The 18,101-nt window shown below is 52.5% G+C and overlaps 2 protein-coding genes across 2 annotated transcripts in view; one reads left to right on the top strand and one right to left on the bottom strand.

Moving 5' to 3' along the window:
* Window positions 1–614: 614 nt before the first annotated feature.
* CMTM5 (CKLF like MARVEL transmembrane domain containing 5) lies at window positions 615–3,202 on the top strand. The gene is made up of 5 exons (XM_077770289.1): window positions 615–966; window positions 1,846–1,998; window positions 2,472–2,564; window positions 2,762–2,846; window positions 2,947–3,202. The coding sequence occupies exons 1-5, from the start codon at window positions 841–843 to the stop codon at window positions 2,958–2,960; spliced, it is 471 nt and encodes a 156-aa protein (XP_077626415.1). The 5' UTR covers window positions 615–840; the 3' UTR covers window positions 2,961–3,202.
* Window positions 3,203–4,433: 1,231 nt separating this feature from the next.
* Window positions 4,434–18,101, bottom strand: part of MYH6 (myosin heavy chain 6) — a 26,099-nt gene continuing 12,431 nt past the window's right edge. The window contains exons 19-37 of the mRNA XM_077770267.1: window positions 16,981–17,236; window positions 16,602–16,844; window positions 16,276–16,452; window positions 15,847–15,992; window positions 15,513–15,603; window positions 12,904–13,293; window positions 12,453–12,579; window positions 12,240–12,358; window positions 11,664–11,860; window positions 10,948–11,131; window positions 10,607–10,772; window positions 10,380–10,504; window positions 9,156–9,464; window positions 8,648–8,851; window positions 7,604–7,729; window positions 7,129–7,404; window positions 5,655–5,750; window positions 4,827–4,961; window positions 4,434–4,469 (exon numbers count right to left, since the gene is read on the bottom strand). Coding sequence (XP_077626393.1) covers window positions 4,446–4,469; window positions 4,827–4,961; window positions 5,655–5,750; window positions 7,129–7,404; window positions 7,604–7,729; window positions 8,648–8,851; window positions 9,156–9,464; window positions 10,380–10,504; window positions 10,607–10,772; window positions 10,948–11,131; window positions 11,664–11,860; window positions 12,240–12,358; window positions 12,453–12,579; window positions 12,904–13,293; window positions 15,513–15,603; window positions 15,847–15,992; window positions 16,276–16,452; window positions 16,602–16,844; window positions 16,981–17,236 — 3,391 coding nt within the window. The 3' untranslated portion in view covers window positions 4,434–4,445. The remainder of the gene's footprint in view (window positions 4,470–4,826; window positions 4,962–5,654; window positions 5,751–7,128; window positions 7,405–7,603; window positions 7,730–8,647; window positions 8,852–9,155; window positions 9,465–10,379; window positions 10,505–10,606; window positions 10,773–10,947; window positions 11,132–11,663; window positions 11,861–12,239; window positions 12,359–12,452; window positions 12,580–12,903; window positions 13,294–15,512; window positions 15,604–15,846; window positions 15,993–16,275; window positions 16,453–16,601; window positions 16,845–16,980; window positions 17,237–18,101) is intronic.

Raw genomic sequence — 18,101 nt, forward strand, 5'->3', positions numbered from 1 at the left:
GGCCTAAATTGTCTTGGCGTCCCTGGTGCCTGAGCACCAAGCTCCCCAGCCTGGTTCTTTCTCTTCCCCACCGTCAGCCCTTACCTACTGCCCTGTTCTTCTGCCTTCCAGAGTTTCCGCTGTGGCCTCCCATCCCGGCCCTTCTCTGGCTCCCTGGCCTACCCCTGAACACTGGGGCGGGGGTCAGGCTGCCCTCCTGGCATGCTGGAGAGACAGAGGCCCATTGAGGCACTGCAGCAGGCACACAGCGCCCCCTTGTCCCCCCAACAATCTGCCTTTGTCCTCAGTCTTGGCTGCTACAGCCTGGTCCTGGGGGGTGCTGCCTGGGCCGGGCTCCAGCTCCCACCCTCCTTAAAAGGAAAAGGGAGAAAGGACAGCCAGGAAGAGAGGAGTTAAGGGAGGGGGATGCAAACTTCTTCAGGCACGGGTCCTTGGGGGGCTCCTCGTCTAGCCCGTTTCTCCGCTGACCACCAGGCTCCTCCCAGTTTCTTTGTGGACCTCCTCCTTTCCCCCCCTCCTCCCTTCTCTCCTTCTCTGGGCGGGGTTGGGCTCCAGTAAGGGGAGGGCTGACCACTCCTCCCCGCCCCACCCCTCCCCTCCCCATGTGCTTCCTGGGGGGGTCATTGCAGGCCCCAGCAGAGGCACTCTGGGCAGCTGGGAGAAGGCCCATCTGGGCAAGCCTCCCCTGCGGCCCCACAGCCAGCCTGCCCACTTCTCTTTCAGATTTCTCCAAGTGCCTCCCTGTTCCTGTTTGCTTCCCCATCTCTCCAGGTTTCCGTCTTCCCAGTTCCCTTCCCTGGCTGGTAGCAGTGGGGGCTGTGCCTGGGGGGCCCCACGGAGATGCTCAGTGCTCGGGATCGCAGGGACCGGCCCCCCGAAGAGGGGGCAGCTGCAGTGCTCCAGGGCTTCACCATGGACAAGACCTTCCTCTCCTCCCTCAAAGGCATCTTGCTGGAAACGGAGCTGGTAACAGCCACCTCCCCAACCTGGCGCCTCTATCTCTCCCAATATGATCCCAGTCTTCCCTCTCCCCATCCCAGGGCCTCCCCTGGACTCACTCCTTAGCCGGATCCTTTCCCAGGCTTTCTGGACATCCCTGCTGCCCCCAGCTGCCCTGCCTTCACCTCCTACCCTGCCTTCTTGCTGCCTTTCCATCTGAAGACAGTTACAGCAGGTTCGGGTGCAGCAGGAAGGACTGAAGTTAGGAAATAAAGGGCAGACTTTCTGCAGTCCCACTTTATCTGTTGTCTGCTCCCCATGAACATCTATTCTCAGGAAAGGCTCTTCCCTTGTCACTTAGCAAGACCTTAGCGTTAACTTAAGTCCATTGCACATATGGCATCCTATATTGCCAGAGCCAAGGGATACTTAAAGTCCATCTGCCTTCTAAACCTTGTCTCTGGGTATAGAACCCAAGGCCTTGTTTTGGTCCTTGTTTAGAGGAGTTTACGATATCTGGGAGCAGGGAAAGTATTATGGCATAGGGGGTCCCTCTGGGGGTGCAGGGCTACTGGGGGGCATGACTCCAGAGGCTGGATTTCACCCTGTCCCCCATGCTTCAGCAGGACACCTCTTTTGTGGGTTCCATAGAATGGTGCCCCTGGGGGTGGTGCAGCTGGGCCACACTGCTGAGGTTGCCCGGATCCAGGGCAGGGAGAGGTGGGAAGCTGCAGACTGCCCTCAACGGGCAAACACTATTTTGGGCTCCTGCTACCAGGGATGGGGAGACCTCCAAGGATGGGTGGTGGAGGGGCCAGCCTGGGGGAGTTCCTGAGGAGGGGAAGGCAAAAATCTGGCCATGCCTGTGTCCCCTTCCTGGAAAACTTCACATACTTGGTCCTGCAGGCCCTGAGCTTCATCATCTTCATCTGCTTCACGGCCTCCATCTCTGCCTACATGGCTGCAGCGCTGCTAGAGTTCTTCATCACGCTCGCCTTCCTCTTCCTCTACGCTACCCAGTACTACCAGCGCTTCGATCGTCTGAATTGGCCCTGTCTGGTGAGGGATGCTGCCTCCCTTACCCCAATCTGGTCCCTTCTCTGAATGCTAAATTTTCCTTTTCCTTCCCAGCCTCTCTCCTTTTCCTGGGTCAGTAAGGGGCCCAGCCCCACCCTGGTTTCACTGTTGTCACTGACAACAAGGATGCAGATCATTTAGAGCAGCTCTTCCACTCACCAAAGGTCCAGGTCCGGTCTAGCCCTGCCCTGGCCCCCCTAGCTGGTATGCCCCAGGCCTGTGCCACCCAGGGCCTGGCTTCTCATCTTGGTCATTTTCCATTCACCTGCATCCCTTCCCTAGTTAGCCGTGTGATCTCTGGCTCTCTCTCTCTCTCTCCCTCAAATGCTTTATATTGTGTCCAGGGGTATTTCCATGTAGGGATTCACAGTGCCTGAGGGTCAAGCTGCTGACCAGCTTGGAAAACCTCAGGGTGATGTTCCCTTGCCCTCTGACCCTGCACCCCCACCCCCCAGGACTTCCTCCGCTGTGTCAGTGCCATCATCATCTTCCTGGTGGTCTCCTTTGCGGCTGTGACCTCTCGGGATGGAGCTGCCATTGCTGCTTTTGTGAGTCCAGCCCCACAGAGCTCCCCAGACCCTAAGCACCTTTGGCTAGTGTTTGCACACTCTCTGTGCCTCCCCACAAGTCCAAGCCAGTGCCCCGGGGCTCTGGCTCACACCTTGCCCATACCACACACCTCCTTCTCCCAAATCGATGGTGGCCAGTGGCCTTTATTGTGCCATCCCCAATCCTACTCCCACAGGTTTTTGGCATCATCCTGGTTTCTGTCTTTGCCTATGATGCCTTCAAGATCTACCGGACTGAGATGGCGCCCAGGACCACCCAGGGTGAGTGTCTGTGCTCTGGGGAGAGAAGATGCCCCCTCCACCCTTTGCCCCAGCCACCCTATCCTGATATGCCCCTCCCTCCCTGCCTCCATATTCACAGATGACCAGCAATAATCCTGAGCTACCTGGCTCCCAGGCCCCGCCAAAGGGAACAGTGCACATTTCCTTTGGTCTCACTAGCCCTCAGCCCACTACCTCCCAGCCAGACCTACAGAGATGGAATCTGGCCTGAGAAGTCACCACAGATTTGTCTGTGGGGCTCACTGCTCTGATGAAGCTCCAACAGGAAGAAGGTGTTTGGGGGAGGGAGGGCAGGAGGAAGCTGGTCATTCCTAAATTAAAAGATTCAAATCCTACTGGTGAGTCTTTTTCTTCCTCAGAAATCAGGCAGATTAGGAAAGCCAGGGAGTATTCATAGAAATGCTGTCTGGAGCAGGTCATGGTCCCTCTTCTGCAACGAGGTCTGAGCAATGAGGAAGGGCAGCTGCACTGAAGGTGCTGAAAACTTCCCTCAACACAAAACTTCCTCTCCACGTTCTTTGTGTACCAGGCCTTTGTGGTGTGCCTGGTGGCTGGGTGCCCTGAGTCCTGTGTCTGAGAAGACACAAGTGCCAACCCGCCATACCTGCACACACAGGTTTGTTGGTGGGTTTGGGACCAGGTGCTTGCCTGGGGCGTGTGTGGAGCTCCCCCTTGTGGTGTGGGGAGGACTTGGCCCGCAGGCCACAGGAGTGAGGTCAGCCTGTGGCACCAGATGAGGGCAGAACTTCCCAAAATGCTGGCTCTGGAAGAGCCCTTAGATATCATCTGGTCCAATGACCTCATCTCACATAAGAGAAAACAAGCCTAGTCACAGGAAGTGACCTCTTTACGTGTGACAGAGCTGGGACTAGAACCCAGCTTACCTAACACCTATCTATACAGGTGATTTGGATACTGTACTAAGCTCCCTATAGCTCAGAAAAAAATGGCTCGGCCTCCGTCTCCACAGTGCCTGTTGATTCGGGTTCAGCATCAGCTGGCCTGTGTCTCAGGCTCGCCTCATGATGAGGGGCTGACCACAGAGGCTGAGGTCAGACCTGGGTACCAGCTGACTATGCCTGGGAATGATAAGGAGGGGGGCTCCCTGTGGGTTACTCATAAAGGTTAGTTTCTCTCCTAGTGTCAGTGGGAAATTCATTTAGGAGGGAACAGGTATCCTAGAACATCTGTAACCCCTATAGCCTCAGAGCTGGGATAAGTGGAGGGTAGCTTTAGCTTTGACCCTAAAATTCTGTCTCCCAGCACAAAGAATTAGCTCACCCTTTGTCTTCTCTCCTTTGTCTTCTCTCCGTCTGACATTTCTCCCTCTCCTCCTTTGTATGCTTGACTGAGCAGAACTGGGACTCAGGGAGGACACCTCACTTCTGTGGGCCTTGGCTTCCTCCTCTGTAGATGTGGAATGCCTTGACTCCCAAAGCTCTGACACAAGGATAGGGCCTCCCTCCTCTCAGGAGCTTTAAGATAGCTCCTGGCTGGTGGCGGGAAGGACAGGACACAGGCAGAGTCTGGCACTCATGTTTATTACAGGTTGGCAAGAGTGAGGTTCCTGAGGCGGTGTCACTCCTCATCATGCAGTTTTTGCTGAGAAAGGAATAAAAGGTGTGAGGGGGCAGCTGACAAGAGGGATGAAGGGTGTGGGGAAGAATCTCTAGGGCTTTTAGGGGCCTAAAGGGGATACCTTTAGGGGGAGAGGTTCTAGCCTCAGGGATCTTGGTTCTCATTTATGGGTCTTTGTAGTTTAGGGGGTGAACCTGGGCTTTCTTCAGAGGTGCCAGTCTGTATGGGCTGTGCTGAGTAGGAAGGGGAGTCTCAGGTATGGGAGTGGTGGGACCTCAGGTCTGTCACACTATAGGGTAAGGAGTGCCTACTCTGAGGGGCACTGATGTTGGTGGGTGTGCTGGCATGGGGTGACTAGCGGGTCCCGGAGGAGGGACCCACCTTGGCGCCAATGTCGCGGCTCTTGGCCCGCAGCTTGTTGACCTGGGATTCAGCGATGTCCGCCCGTTCCTCTGCCTCATCCAGCTCGTGCTGCACCTTGCGGAACTTGGACAGGTTGGTGTTGGCCTGTTCCTCCTGTGGGAGTTTTGGGGCAGGGGAGGATGAGGTGAGAGGCGGCAGGGGGTGGAAATACCCAGCATCGCGGTCTGAGGGACTCCCTGTCCTGAGCTAGGGGCTTGGTGCTCTCACCCGTCAACTATGTTCCTGCACCAGCCTTGCCAAGGGTATCCTGCTCCTGGCTTGGCATCCTCCTCAACTTGCCCAGCATTCAGAATCGTTCATGGCCACCCACTACCCAAGGTGAATTAGATGCTATCTGGTCCGGTCCCTTTCAGAACTCAGCCTCACTGCACCTGCCCAACCACAACTCTGATAGATGCTCCCAACAGTGGGGTTCCTGCAATGTGTGCGCATCCACCCTTATTTGCACACTTTGCTGCCCACCTGGAGTCTTCCCCCTGTGCTATGGTCAGGTCCTTGTCTGGGCCCAATTCCACAGCCGCCTTCCAGCCTTCAGCACTGTCTGGCCCCCTGGCCTGCTTAGCAATGGCACTGCCTTCTCTTGGGCCTACTGATGTATGGATCATAAGCAGTTTGTAGGCAGGTCCTGGGTCAGATAAGCATTGCTTTTGTTTGCTCAGAGTGTCTGACACAGCTCTGAGCACACAGGGCACATGAAACCTCCAGTCCCCATGCTTAGGCGGACACCCGTCGATTCTCACACATGGGAGGTGTGTTGACAGAGAGTGGAGAAAACCATGAACTCACTGCCTCCTCGGCCTGGCGCTTGTAGGCCTTGACCTTCAGCTGCAGCTTGTCCACCAGGTCCTGCAGCCGCAGCAGGTTCTTCTTGTCCTCCTCCGTCTGGGGGTGGATGGATGGGAGAAACCGATGGCGGGGAGATGCAAGTGCAATCATTGTTTCCTCCCTCAGTATGTCACTTTCCTCCCTAGGCTTCAGCTGCCCCTCCCTCCCATGGGCCGGGTCAATGAGGGGGTGGGGGATTCCACCTCTGCCACTACTTGTAGGTCAAAGGGCCACAGTGCGGTTCTCAGTCTGGACCTAAAGGGCAAAGAGGGCTGTAGCCCTAAAGCTAAAAGTGGGGAAAGAGCCTCAGAACCAAACAGAATTCCTTCATCTGATATTATGGAGACATCGGGGCTGTTTCAGCTCCAGCCTGGAGTACCATAGATACTCTTGGCCAGTGGTTTTGGAGTGAGCTGAGAGGACTAATGAGGAACCCAAAACAAAGGGGGTGCTATCATAGTCCAGACCATTTTTAACCTATCTTATTTATATTGTACCGGGCCAGATTCGGGCACTGTACAGGATCGCTGTCACCTGATCATTCCTATCTCCACATCATTGCATGTGCTAAGATGTCACTTGCACTTAGGTACGCAATACATCTGCAGTTCTATAGCTGTGTCTCCTCCTTGTGCCTCTTATATCCAGCTGTCAAATGGACCAATACCCGCTTTCTCTGTCCTTCCTTCTCAGGCACACTGTGAAAATAACATGTCAAGGGCAAAAGCTCTGAGCTATTCAGATGCAGGTCTTAAAACATTTGGGGATCTTCTTTATCTAAGGTCTGCTATCTGTTGTTCCAGAGGCTCCTTGGAAGATCTGGGTCTTTTCACATCTCTGACTTTTATCCCTGAAGTGCTACACTATGTCCTTCCCTTTCAGGCCAGTAGAAAGATTCCTTGGACTGTGCTAAAGCCTTCATGGTGGCACTTTGGTTATTAAAAAAAAAAAAACACCTGAGGGGCACCTGGGTGCCTCAGTCAGTTATGCGGCCGACTTCAGCTCAGGTCATCATCTCAAGGTTCGTGAGTTTGAGACCTGCATCGGGCTCTGTGCTTATAGCACAGAGCCTGGAGCCTGCTTTGGATTCTGTGTCCTCCTTGCTCTCTGCCTCTCCCCTGCTTGGGCTCTGTCTCTGTCTCTCAAAAAATGAATAAAAACATTTTTTAAAAATCCTGAGGAAATTGCTGGTTAAGAGACTCAGGAAGTAGAGGCATGTTCTCCATTCACTAGGAAAAATCATGGACTCAAGCCAAACTGACTCTAGTGAATTTGAAAGAAAATTAATCTAAAGACAGCTTGTCAAGAAATGGGTTCCAGGAGGGTCGGGTGGCATTCCCAAAAAGTAGATGTGTGTGTGGGCTGGGAGGTGGGACTGGGGAAGCACTTTCACATCTGCTCTCAACTGTCCCCCAGAGCAGCCCCATGCCCGCACCTGGTAGGTCAGCTCCTTGATGCGGCGCTCACTCTTCCTCATGCCCTTGACCGACTCCACGTTGCGCTTCTGCTCTGCCTCCAGCTCATTCTCCAGCTCCCGCACCCGGGCCTCCAGCTTCTGCAGCTGCTTCTTGCCGCCCTTGAGGGCGATCTGCTCGGCTTCATCCAGCCGGTGCTGCAGGTCCTTGATGGTCTGCTCCATGTTCTTCTTCATGCGCTCCAAGTGGGCGCTGGTGTCCTGCTCCTTCTTCAGCTCTTCTGCCATCATGGCAGCCTGGGGACGGGAGACACGTGTAAAAGAACAGAGGCCCCGGACCTCTTGTCCCTCAGGATCACCTTTTTCCCATCGTGGCATTTGTTTCCCGGGGCCCTCAGACTCATGCAGCTGCAGGGCCAACTTGCCATGGCCTGGCCTGGACCCCGGGGCCCTGCTCATGTCCTTAGCGGGGGCAAGAAGGAGGGCAGCCACTCACATCTGTGATGGCCTTCTTGGCCTTCTCCTCAGCGTTCCTGCACTCCTGCACGGCCTCCTCCACTTCAGTCTGAAGCTGGGACAGGTCTGCATCCATCTTCTTCTTTTGGTTGATGAGGCTGGTGTTCTAGATACAGGTAGAGAAAACTATCAAATAGATACTTTGTTATTTGATTCTACAGCTGAATCCACAAAAAATTAAAACTAGTCATTTAAAAAATGTCTTTTATTTATTCCTTGTATCCTTTGTTATTGTGTTTCATGTTTTGTGTCTACTTTCCCTTTTCTTACGAAAACAGATATGTTCTTGAGGGTCTGTATAAAATTACTCAGTTCTGAAGAAAGACTTCAAGCAGCGAAAGGTCTGCAATTCTTCTCCTGACATATTTAGTGACATGTCTATTCAGGAGCATGAAAATATTGCAGGGAAAATGGGAACAGCTTTCTTACCAGGACAATCTCCTGGAAATAGTTATAGTAACAGAAAGAATGTAGTGGAATAATGAAGAGGGGATGGAGTCAGTGGATGATGTCATTCCCACACATACTACTAGATTACAGAAAAAAAGCCCCACAGGACCCTGCTGTAAATTGGGCATGAAAACCCATTGTTTTAATCAGAGAAGAGCTGATGTCAGTGTGTATGGGACTGCAGAAAAATGGCGTCCCATTGAGAATTTGGCTTGCAAGTAGATGCATTTGTGCTTTGTTAAATGCCCCACATCTCCCCTCTACAGAGCAATCTGGAGGCTATCCTCCAGATCAGGGATGTCAGATGACAGCTCACATTCCACTAATCCCAGATTTATGACTTTGGTGGACCTCACCAACCAATCACGACACCATTAGCTTTTAAGTGTAGGCCCTCTTCTCAAGGTAGTGATTCCGACAGCCATGACTGGCAGATGAGAGATGGCCCAAGAGATGAGGCAATTCACCATCCTGGTTGGACATACTCACTCAGAGCATCTGGTTCAGAAACTTCTATGGTGTCCTGGCCTCTGCCACTTGGCAGGTTTGTCCGTGCGGCCCTTGACCTCCTCACCTGGGAGTGCAGCAGCTGCACTCGCTCGCTGGTCTCGATCAGCTCCTGCTCGGCCAGCTTCCGAGACCTCTCTGTCTGCTCCACCACGGCCCGCAGCTCCTCCAGCTCTGCCTGCAGCAGGTTGTTACGCCGCTCCACAATGGCAATGTTCTCCTTCAGGTCGTCATTGGCACGGACCGCGTCGTCCAGCTGGATCTGGGTGTCCTGCCGGGGAAAGCATGTGAGAGACCTGCACCCATCCCATCAAGGCTTCCCATTTGGGGTCTGACGCACCCTATGCCATGTTCAAACCCTCTGTCCAGTGGAGAGCAAAGAGGCACATCCCCTTATCTGTTCTCTAGGCCTGGAACCTAGACTGCTCTAGGACATGCTTAAGGTCTGATCAGTTCTCTTTCCTCAAGCCTTCAAGTCCAGGAGGTAGGTGGCTCCCATGTTCTCATATGTGTTAACCCAGGGCCCTCATCATACCTGTGGGCAGCTCCCTTCTGAGCATTCCATCCTCTTTTACCTTCAGATGGGTCTGGGCAATCTTCAGGTGCTTCTGGGCCTCTGAGGCTGTCCTGTTAGCCTGGCTTAGCTGGATCTCCATCTCATTGAGGTCGCCCTCCATCTTCTTCTTCACCCGCAGGGCCTCATTGCGGCTGCGTGCCTCTGCATCCAGGGACGTCTGCAGTGAGTCCACCACCCGCAGGTGGTTGCGCTTGGCCTGCTCCATCTCCTCATCCTTCTCTGCCAACTTCCGCTCGATCTCTGCCTTGATCTGGTTGAACTCCAGCTGAGCCCGGAGGATCTTGCCCTCCTCATGCTCCAGGGAGGCCTGGGAGAGGGTGGGGAGAGAGGGTCCGAGGCAGACAGTCAGGGCACAGGGCAAGGTGAGGAAGGAGGCCAAAAGGATGCAGGGTATCAGCGAGGACTATGGCCTCTGGAGAGGAAGGCCTGGGAAAAGACTCAGCAGGTGAGACCTGCATCCCAGGACACCAGGGTGCCCTGGCAGAGGAAGTCCAGGATGCTCTGGGTTTCCTCTGTCAAGGAAAGGGTTTAGACCTCACAATTGTCAAGACACTCTAGTATCAACACTGTATGATCCTGACCCTCTAAACATCATAGAAAATTGGGAGATTTTTATAACCACATATTTCAAACTTTATCTTTGTTTCCTGGGTCACTTACCCTTTAGTGAAAAAAGTTAGAAACCCCTAACTCAGGGCTATCCCTACATTCTTCAAAATGAACAGTAACTATAGCAAATATATATTAAGTGCTTAAGTTTGTTACCTCATTTAATCTTAAATGCATAAAATCTTATTAGGTATGTACAATTAATTCCATTGTAGATAAGAAAACTAAGGTACAGAGAGGTTAAGAAACTGGCCCAATGACTCAGTGGAGGTTCTGAAGCCAAATTTCACATTCAGATCTGTTTGACTATGAAGCCCATACACCACCTACTGTCTGAGGGGTTATTATGATGACAATGTTTCAACTTTATAAACATGGTAGGAAATACAACCTTATGACTTATAATCAGACTGTGATGTTTTCCTTGGTGCAGATCTTGGCTTTGGAGGCAGTTATGGGTACCAGGTAGTAGATAGACTAAGAAAAAAAAGCTAATAAATTTTGTGTTGGGGTCAGCGCCACCCCCAGGTGAAGGAGAGTGGGGAGTTAGAAATAAGACAGGGTAGGTAGGGGAGGGTATGGAATAGGGGTGTGGGTAGAGCCAGGCTCTCACTTCAGCCTCCTCCAGGGCTGACTGCAGTTCTAGCTTCTCCACTTCTAGCTGCTTGCGGACCTTCTCCAGCTCGTGTGCATTCTTCCCTCCTTCTCCCAGCTGCTCAGTCAGGTCAGAGATCTCCTCTGGGGGTCAGAGGGCCAGAAAGCCCAAAGCCTGAGCTCTCCCGGCCCAGTGTGGCCCTCCTTACCCCCCACCCCTCCCAGGCCTCTCAGGCCCCAGCGTACCCTGAAGGTTCTTGTTCTCCCGCTTGAAGGTCTCCAGATGCTCCAGGGACTCCTCATAGGCATTCTTGAGCTTGAAGAGCTCTGTGCTGAGGGAGCGCGCCTCCTTCTGTGAGGACTCCAGCTCTGACTGCGACTCTTCATACTTCTGCTTCCACTCGGCCAGGATCTGTGGGGACCTGGCTCACTGCATGGCCCCCAGCCCCAGCCCCACTCCAAGGCCTGCCCAGGCCCCTGGGCTGGGCTCAGCCTCCTCCCCTGCCCTTAAGGAGGAGGTCCCAGTCTTCGTGATGCCACTGGCCTCCCTGCTGGGCCCCTGGCTGAGGCCCCCAGCCCGGGCTCACCTTGTCGAAGTTCCTCTGCTTCTTGTCCAGGGCTGCGGCAGCTGCATTGGAGCGCTCCACATCCACCATCAGGTCCTCGATCTCATTCTGCAGCCGGTGCTTGGTCTTCTCCAGGGATGAGCACTTGGCATTGACGGCCTCCACGGCCTCCTCTGCGTCCTGCAGCCGCTGGGCCAGCTTCTTCCTGCCCGGGGCAGGTAGTGTGTGTGTGTGACTCTACCTGGGAACAGCGGGACCTTGGAACCACCTCCTCCCTAGACCAGGGGGAGCCAGTTCTCCTCCCCACAGCGCCTTGGGACCCTGGACAGCCTTTTAGGCCCTGGATCCCCAGCCTTGAGCCTGTGAATGCCTGTGAATGCCTGGAACAGAGGGTCCTCCCTCCACGCAGTAGCATCTGGGTGGCAGCCCCCACCCCTCCCATACCAGGCTGATCGATGGAAGCTCCTCTGACCAACAAGCTTTTTGCTCGTCTTATACGTGAGCATCAGGTATAACCCGAGCCAAAAGCTCATGTGTCACAGGAAGTGAGTCAGGGCCAGCCAAGTTCACTCAGAACACAGGATCCAGGCTCCGTTTCAAGCACCTCTATTACCCACCCCCCATGCTTTTCCCACCTTCCTCAGATCTCCTTCCCATGCCCACTCTGCCTGTCTTCACCCCATGTCCTCTTGCTCCTTCCTTTCTTAGAATTCGGTGGCAGACTGCGCTGGACTCACTTGGCCTCTTCCAGCTCTTCAGTCCTCTGGATGGCATCTGTCTCGTACTTGGTCCTCCACTGGGCCACCTCTGAGTTGGCCTTGGACAGGACGCGCTGCAACTCAGCCTTGGCCTCCGTCTCCTCCTCGTACTGCTCACGCAGCAGGTCACAGTCGTGCCGGGCTGACTGCAGCGCGTGGGCCAGGGCATTCTTTGCCTGGGGAGGGACGGGCACCGGGAGGTGGGCTCATCTCCCAGGAAGGTGGGAGGGAATGTCCCCACCACCATCATTCCCTAGATCCTTTTCAAATCCTTGAACTTCAAACAAGCCCAGCCTTATTTAGAGTGAGGGTTAGTGTGGAATCTCAGCATCTTGGAGTAGCCTCCCAGTTTGCCCACCCCAACCCTTTACAAATCAGTAAAGAAGCATTTGATGGTGTTGAGGTGTGGCTTAACTGGAGCATAGAGGAAGCTAGATTGGGGCTCTTTCCATCACAGAGGCTTCTCTCCAGTCTCTAGGCCCATATTCCTGGTCTTGATGTTAATTGTCCAGGGCTGCCATCAAGACTATCCCAAGGCACCTAGCTGTACCTCACCTTGCCCTCCTCCTCCAGCTGCCTCTTGAGGTCCTCCAGCTGCTGAGTGTAGGAGAGCTTGCCTCGGGTCAGCTGGGAGATCAGTGCCTCCTTCTCATCCAGCTGCCGGGACAGCTCACCTGGAGGTGGGAACAAGAGGGAGTTTGTGGGATATGGAATGGGCAACTGTTACCTGACCCTGGGGCAGGTGCAGGGCTGGTTAGGGGCACCCACCGTTTTCAGTCTGCAGCTTGGCTCGCTGGGTGGTGAGGTCATTGAGGGAGCGTTGGGTCTCTTCCAGCTTTGCACGGTATTCATTGGCCTGGTCCTCCAGTGTCCGGGACACCTTCTCCAGGTTTGCCTTCAGGCAGTAAGGGACAGCTTGTCATGGAAAGGGGCTGGGTGGACCAGAGAAAGGATGGGAGGGCCAAGGTGGGGAGAGCACAGAGAACGGGGAGGGGGGGGGCGGTGAAACAGAGAGGTGCTGAAGGTTACAGTCTAAAAAGGGTGCATGAACTAAAGGAGGGATGTTGAGGAGCCATGGCAGAAAGAAGTAGGGTGAGGGAGAGAGCAGGACAGAGATCAAGGAGTGATGAGGGATGACAACAAGAAGACAGGGCAGAGACAGTGGAAGGAAGGCCACTGAGATGGAGAAAGGGGTAAGGAGGGTGAGTGGGAAGCCCACCTTGGCCTTGATGATCTGCTCCATGTTGGAGGTGACATCATCCAGCTCCAGCTTGAACTCACTCTTCTCCTTCTCCAGCTTCTGCTTCACACGCTGCAGGTTGTCGATCTGCTCGCCCAGCTCGGCCACGCTGTCGGCATGCTTCTTGCGCAAGGCCGCTGCCGTGGCCTCATGCTGCAGCGTGGCCTCCTCCAGGTCCCGCCTCATCTTCTGGAACTCGGCCTCGCGCTTCTTGTTCATCTCGATCTGCACAGACGTGGCCCCGCCAGCCTCTTCCAGCCGCTCGCTGATCTCCTCCAGCTCCCGGGACAGGTCTGAGCGCAGCTTCTCCACCTTGGCCCTGGCGGTGCGCTCGGCCTCCAATTCCTCCTCCAGCTCCTCAATGCGAGCCTGGGCCGGGACACAGAGAGCTCAGACCCACCGCCTGCAGACACCACCCCAGGGCTCTAGAACACGCAGGCCCCTCAGAGCAATGGTTCTTAAATAGGGAAAGTTTTGTGCCACGGGGGATAGTTGGTGATGTGTGTAGACATTTTTGCTTGTCATGACTTGCCTTCTAGTGGGTAAAGGCCAGGGGTGCTAGACATTGTGTGATACACAGACTGTCAATATCAATTTGGTTCAAGTTGAATCCTCAAGGGACTTCCTGGAGACATTTAGATTCAGTCTGAGAATTTGCATCCCTGAATCCTGAGAATCTGTGTTCAGATGGGATTCAGAGCTCCGGTGAGATTCTGAATCTCAAAGATACCATAGATTCACTAGGCTCTGCTCTGCTAAATATAAGGCAGGAAAGCTGGTGCTTGTATCTTACAAACAGTTGCAATAATATGCCTTAAAACAATCAAAATGTTTGTAATCTAGGCACCTGGGTGGCTCAGTCAGTTGAGTGTCTGACCTCAGGTCAGGTCTTGATCTCATGATTGAGGAGTTTGAGCCCCACATCAGGCTCTGTGCTGACAGCTCTGAAGCCTGGGGCCTGCTTCAGATTCTGTGTCTACCTCTTTCTGACTCTCCTCCACTTACACTCTGTCTGTGTCTGTGTCTGTCTCTCTCAAAAATAAAGATTAAAACATTTTTTAAATGTTTGTAATTTTCCAGGTTAACCACATAGTCCAGTCAACTATATTCCTCACTCTCCAGGGCTTGCCTTTTTTACGTCTAGGGTCGGTTCCACCTTTGTTGTTCCCTTCCAGACCAGGTAAGTGCTAGCAGGTTGCCCTTTTCATCATCATGTCCCCACCTCATTTTTCTGGCCTTTGCCTTGGCCTTGACTAAATTGGGAGAATGTCCTATCTTTCATTTTGATCTGTTACCTGACCAGCCAGGAGCAAAAGGGAGTGTCAGTCAGTGGGACCCCTCCATCTGTGGTTGTGGACAGTGTTAACGGAATGTGCATGGGTGGATCCTGAGAGCAGGAAAGAGAGGGCCACCATGCCTCTGCTCTCAAGATGAGGAATGTGGGACTATGTGCAAGAGCTTGGACAGGAAGAAAGAGGAGCCCCAGCCCTTTGCCAAGACCTGGTAAGGATAACAGCACTGTTGTTCTGGGTCTAACAGCCAGTTTGCCTAGACTCAAATAGAAGAATCTGTAGAATGTCCTATATTCTGGATAAAACTGAGAGGAGCACCCAAGAAAATTGGAGGGCAAGTTATCAGTGAAGGCAGGCCAGTCCTTGAGAGCAGCTCCCCAAATGAGTGGAATTGTGTTTATGCATCACTTGTAGCCGGGATCATGGGCCCCGAATGCTGAGGGGAGATAAATGCTCTCCAATAGCCACAGTATGACCAGAAAATCAGAGGATAAGGCCCTGCCTGTAATAGTTGAGTGCCTGCTGTCTTTGTGGCCACTATGTCCAGACCTGGCCATGCAGCTCCTGTAGTTATAAAAAGAGATGGCAGTACCTGCCTTCCTTGCTTCCAGGACTCTTCTGACAAACACAGGACTAAAAGCACATTAAAATTCAGGGTGCACTAAAAGTAAGGGAGACTATGGTTGTTAATTTAATCTCCTGAAGAGGGATGAGAGGTCCATGGAGGAAACAAAAGAACACCTTCTTGCTAGTGGCGGGCTGACTAGTGGTTTTATAAATATCTCCTCTGGTCATCTGTAAGGCAGGTGCTATTATCTCATTTTGCAGTTGAGAAGAGAATCTGAGGCTCAGCAAGGGGAAGTGACTTGCTCAGGGTTGTAGGAGTTGACTGAATACCATGGGGTCAGTACCTGGGAAGAGTATGATCAGAACACTCCATAGGAAGGACACCTTCTCCAGGTTTGCCTCCATGTAGAGGGTAGAAGTACCAGAAGAAGAGCAAGAGGAGACTTGAACCCTGTCATTTGTGCTGGAGCCAAAAGCCCATGAGGCAGGGCATGGCTCATCAAGAGAGCTCTTTTAGTAGGCTTGTTTGCCTCCTAAAATAGCCTTGCTGAAATAAGACTTGTTGCTCTAATGGGAGAAAGCTGGTGTTCCCAGGTGCCAAGTCAGGGCTGGTGGTGTCTCCAAGGCCGCCTGGAGTTCTAGATACTGTCTGGAACCCTACACAGCTCTTGCAGCCTCAGCTGCTTCACCACTGAGCTCTCCATTTAATTGTCCCAAGAAGAACTTCACCTGGTTTTCCTTCAGTTTCTTCTGCAGTTGAAGGGCCAGTGCCTGCTCATCCTCAATCTTACTGTTCTGCTGATTGATGTCAAACTCCTTCCTGGAGGAGAAGGGAGGGGTGACAGGGGGTCTTCAGTCCTCTGTGCCCATTCTTCTCTCTTGCCTGGCATTCTAGGACCACCCCCTCCCCACTGGCACAGAGGGTGAATGCCGGAGGTCTGTTTGACCTCCTCATTCACACTGTGCCCCGGATAGTCAGAGTCAGCAGGGTTGTGGCATCCTGTGCTCTAACCCTCAGGCCTGACATCTCCATTTGCCCTTCTGGGCCACCTCAGGCTCCTACTTCTTGAGCTTTTCTTCAAGCTGCTGCTTGTCGTTCTCCAGGTCCATGATGCTCTCCTGGGTCAGCTTCAGGTCGCCCTCCAGCTTCCGCTTTGCTCGTTCCAGGTCCATGCGCACCTTCTTCTCCTGCTCCAGGGACCCCTCCAGCTGGTGGAGAGAAGAAAACAAGGTATGGAAAACTTTACATCCACAGTGCATGCTCTTCTTCTTCTTTCTAAACTCAGAGTCCAGTGGGATTGAAGGTCAAGCTAGCAGAGAAATTCCTGCAAGCACAAAAAATTCTGAGTCCCAGTCTAGTGAGGAATTGCAGAGGGCAAAGAGGCCTCACAGGTCATAGAAGTTAGCTCTAAGAACCAGGAACCCCTTGGCCATTAATGTTGCCTGCAAAATCCTGACCTGAGAGAGACAGAGCATGGTTCTTACTACTCACATCATCCACCTGCTGCTCCAGCTTGACCTTAGACTTAGTCAGGGTGTTGACTTTGTCCTCCTCAGCCTGAAGGTCATCTAGGGCCTGCTGGTGGGCCTCTTGCAGAGCTTTCTTCTCCTTGGTCAGCTTGGCGATGATCTCATCTAGCCCAGCCATCTCTTCTGTCAGGTTCTTCACCTGGCAACCAAAAACCCCATCCCATTTAGAGTCAAAGGTCACCAGCCCAGAGACATCTATGGGGATGTCCAATGCCAAGGACCAGGATCACCTTGTGGTCTGGGAATCCTGAGGAGATCTGGGCTGGAGCCAGAAGGAGCTGCCCTCACCTTGTTCTCTGTTGCATGCTTCTCCTTTTCCACTTTGGCCAGCGTCAGCTCCAGGTCATCAATGTCCCTTTTGAGCTCAGAGCACTCATCTTCTAGTTTTCGCTTCTTGGCAGTGAGCTCTGCATTCATCTCCTCCTCGTCCTCCAGCCTCTCTGTCATCTCCTTCACCTTGGCCTCCAGCTGGATCTTGTTCTTGATCAGCTGGTCGCAGCGCTCCTCTGCATCATTGAGGTTATCTTGTTCCTGGGAGAAGAGGAAGGAGAGAAGAACTGATGATTAAAGAGAGAAGAGACCCAGGATCTGGGTCCCTGGGGGTGAGATGGGCTATAATCCAGCAGAGGAAAGGGGGAGAGATGAAGAGATAATTGTGTGGCTTTACCGCCTGCACTTGGAGCTGGAGGTCGTTCTTCTCCTGCAGCAGGGACACCATCTTTTCCTCCAGCTCCTTGCGGCGACCCTCCGACTTTTCCAGCGCCTCTTTGATGCGCCCAAACTCCTCCTTCATGGTGGCCATCTCTTTCTCTGTCTCTGCACTCTTCAGCAGTGGCTTGATTTTGAAGTAGAGCTTCATCCAGGGCCAGTTCTTGACCCCCATGAAGGCCCGAATGTTCCACTGGATTACCAGCAGGGCATCCCTGGGAAGGAAACATGGAGGTAGGAAGGAGCACTCTAAAAGAGCACTTCCCAAACATGGGACCAACTGCACTTGGCTCCCAGCCCATCTAAGCAAGTTCGTAGGCACCTGAGTGTTGGAGCCCTGTCTTGTCGCCTTGATGTGCACCTCCACCCCAACATTACCTCACTGATCATGGAATTGCCCAATAAATATTTATTAATTGAATAATTCAACAAGAAGGTGGTTTATATCTTTCCTGCTGGGGCACTAGTAGTAATGAAAGCTATGCCACTCAGAATGTCTACTAAATTCAATGTTTTTAATCCCATAAGAACTGCAAATATGTTAAAACTTATATTTTACAGCTAAGAATATCTATAGCATATATGTAAATTATGAAGCATGAAATAGAATCACTAATCATGAATCTATCAATTGTTCAAACAACAACTAGAGCCATTACCAATGTTGACTGTACCTGTGTACTTCTCCCCAAACTCTTTCTTGGTCCCCTCACCAGAAGCAGCCACTCTCCTAAATCTTGTGTTTTTCATTTCCTTACTTTTTCAAAACACTCTTTAACTCTATGTGTATGTGTCTTTAAACAATATGTCACTGTTTTTGGTTATCTCTGAGTTTTATAAAAATTGCATTACACTGTATGTATCCTTCAGTGACTTGCTTTTGCTCACTCAATAGTATGCTTTAGAGGCTCATACACATTGTATCATGTGGTTATAAGTCCCTCCTTTCATTGCTTTATAATACTACACTGATCAACTATACTATTTACCCATTCCCCTGGGGATGAAAATTGGAGTTGTTTCCAGATCTTTGCTATTGGTCAATGGTGCTATATTCTTTTTTTTTTTTTTTTTTTTTTT

The sequence above is a fragment of the Crocuta crocuta genome, unplaced genomic scaffold (genome assembly GCF_008692635.1).
Source record: "Crocuta crocuta isolate KB4526 unplaced genomic scaffold, BGI_CrCroc_1.0 scaffold175, whole genome shotgun sequence".
In the NCBI taxonomy this organism is placed as follows: Eukaryota; Metazoa; Chordata; class Mammalia; order Carnivora; family Hyaenidae; genus Crocuta; species Crocuta crocuta.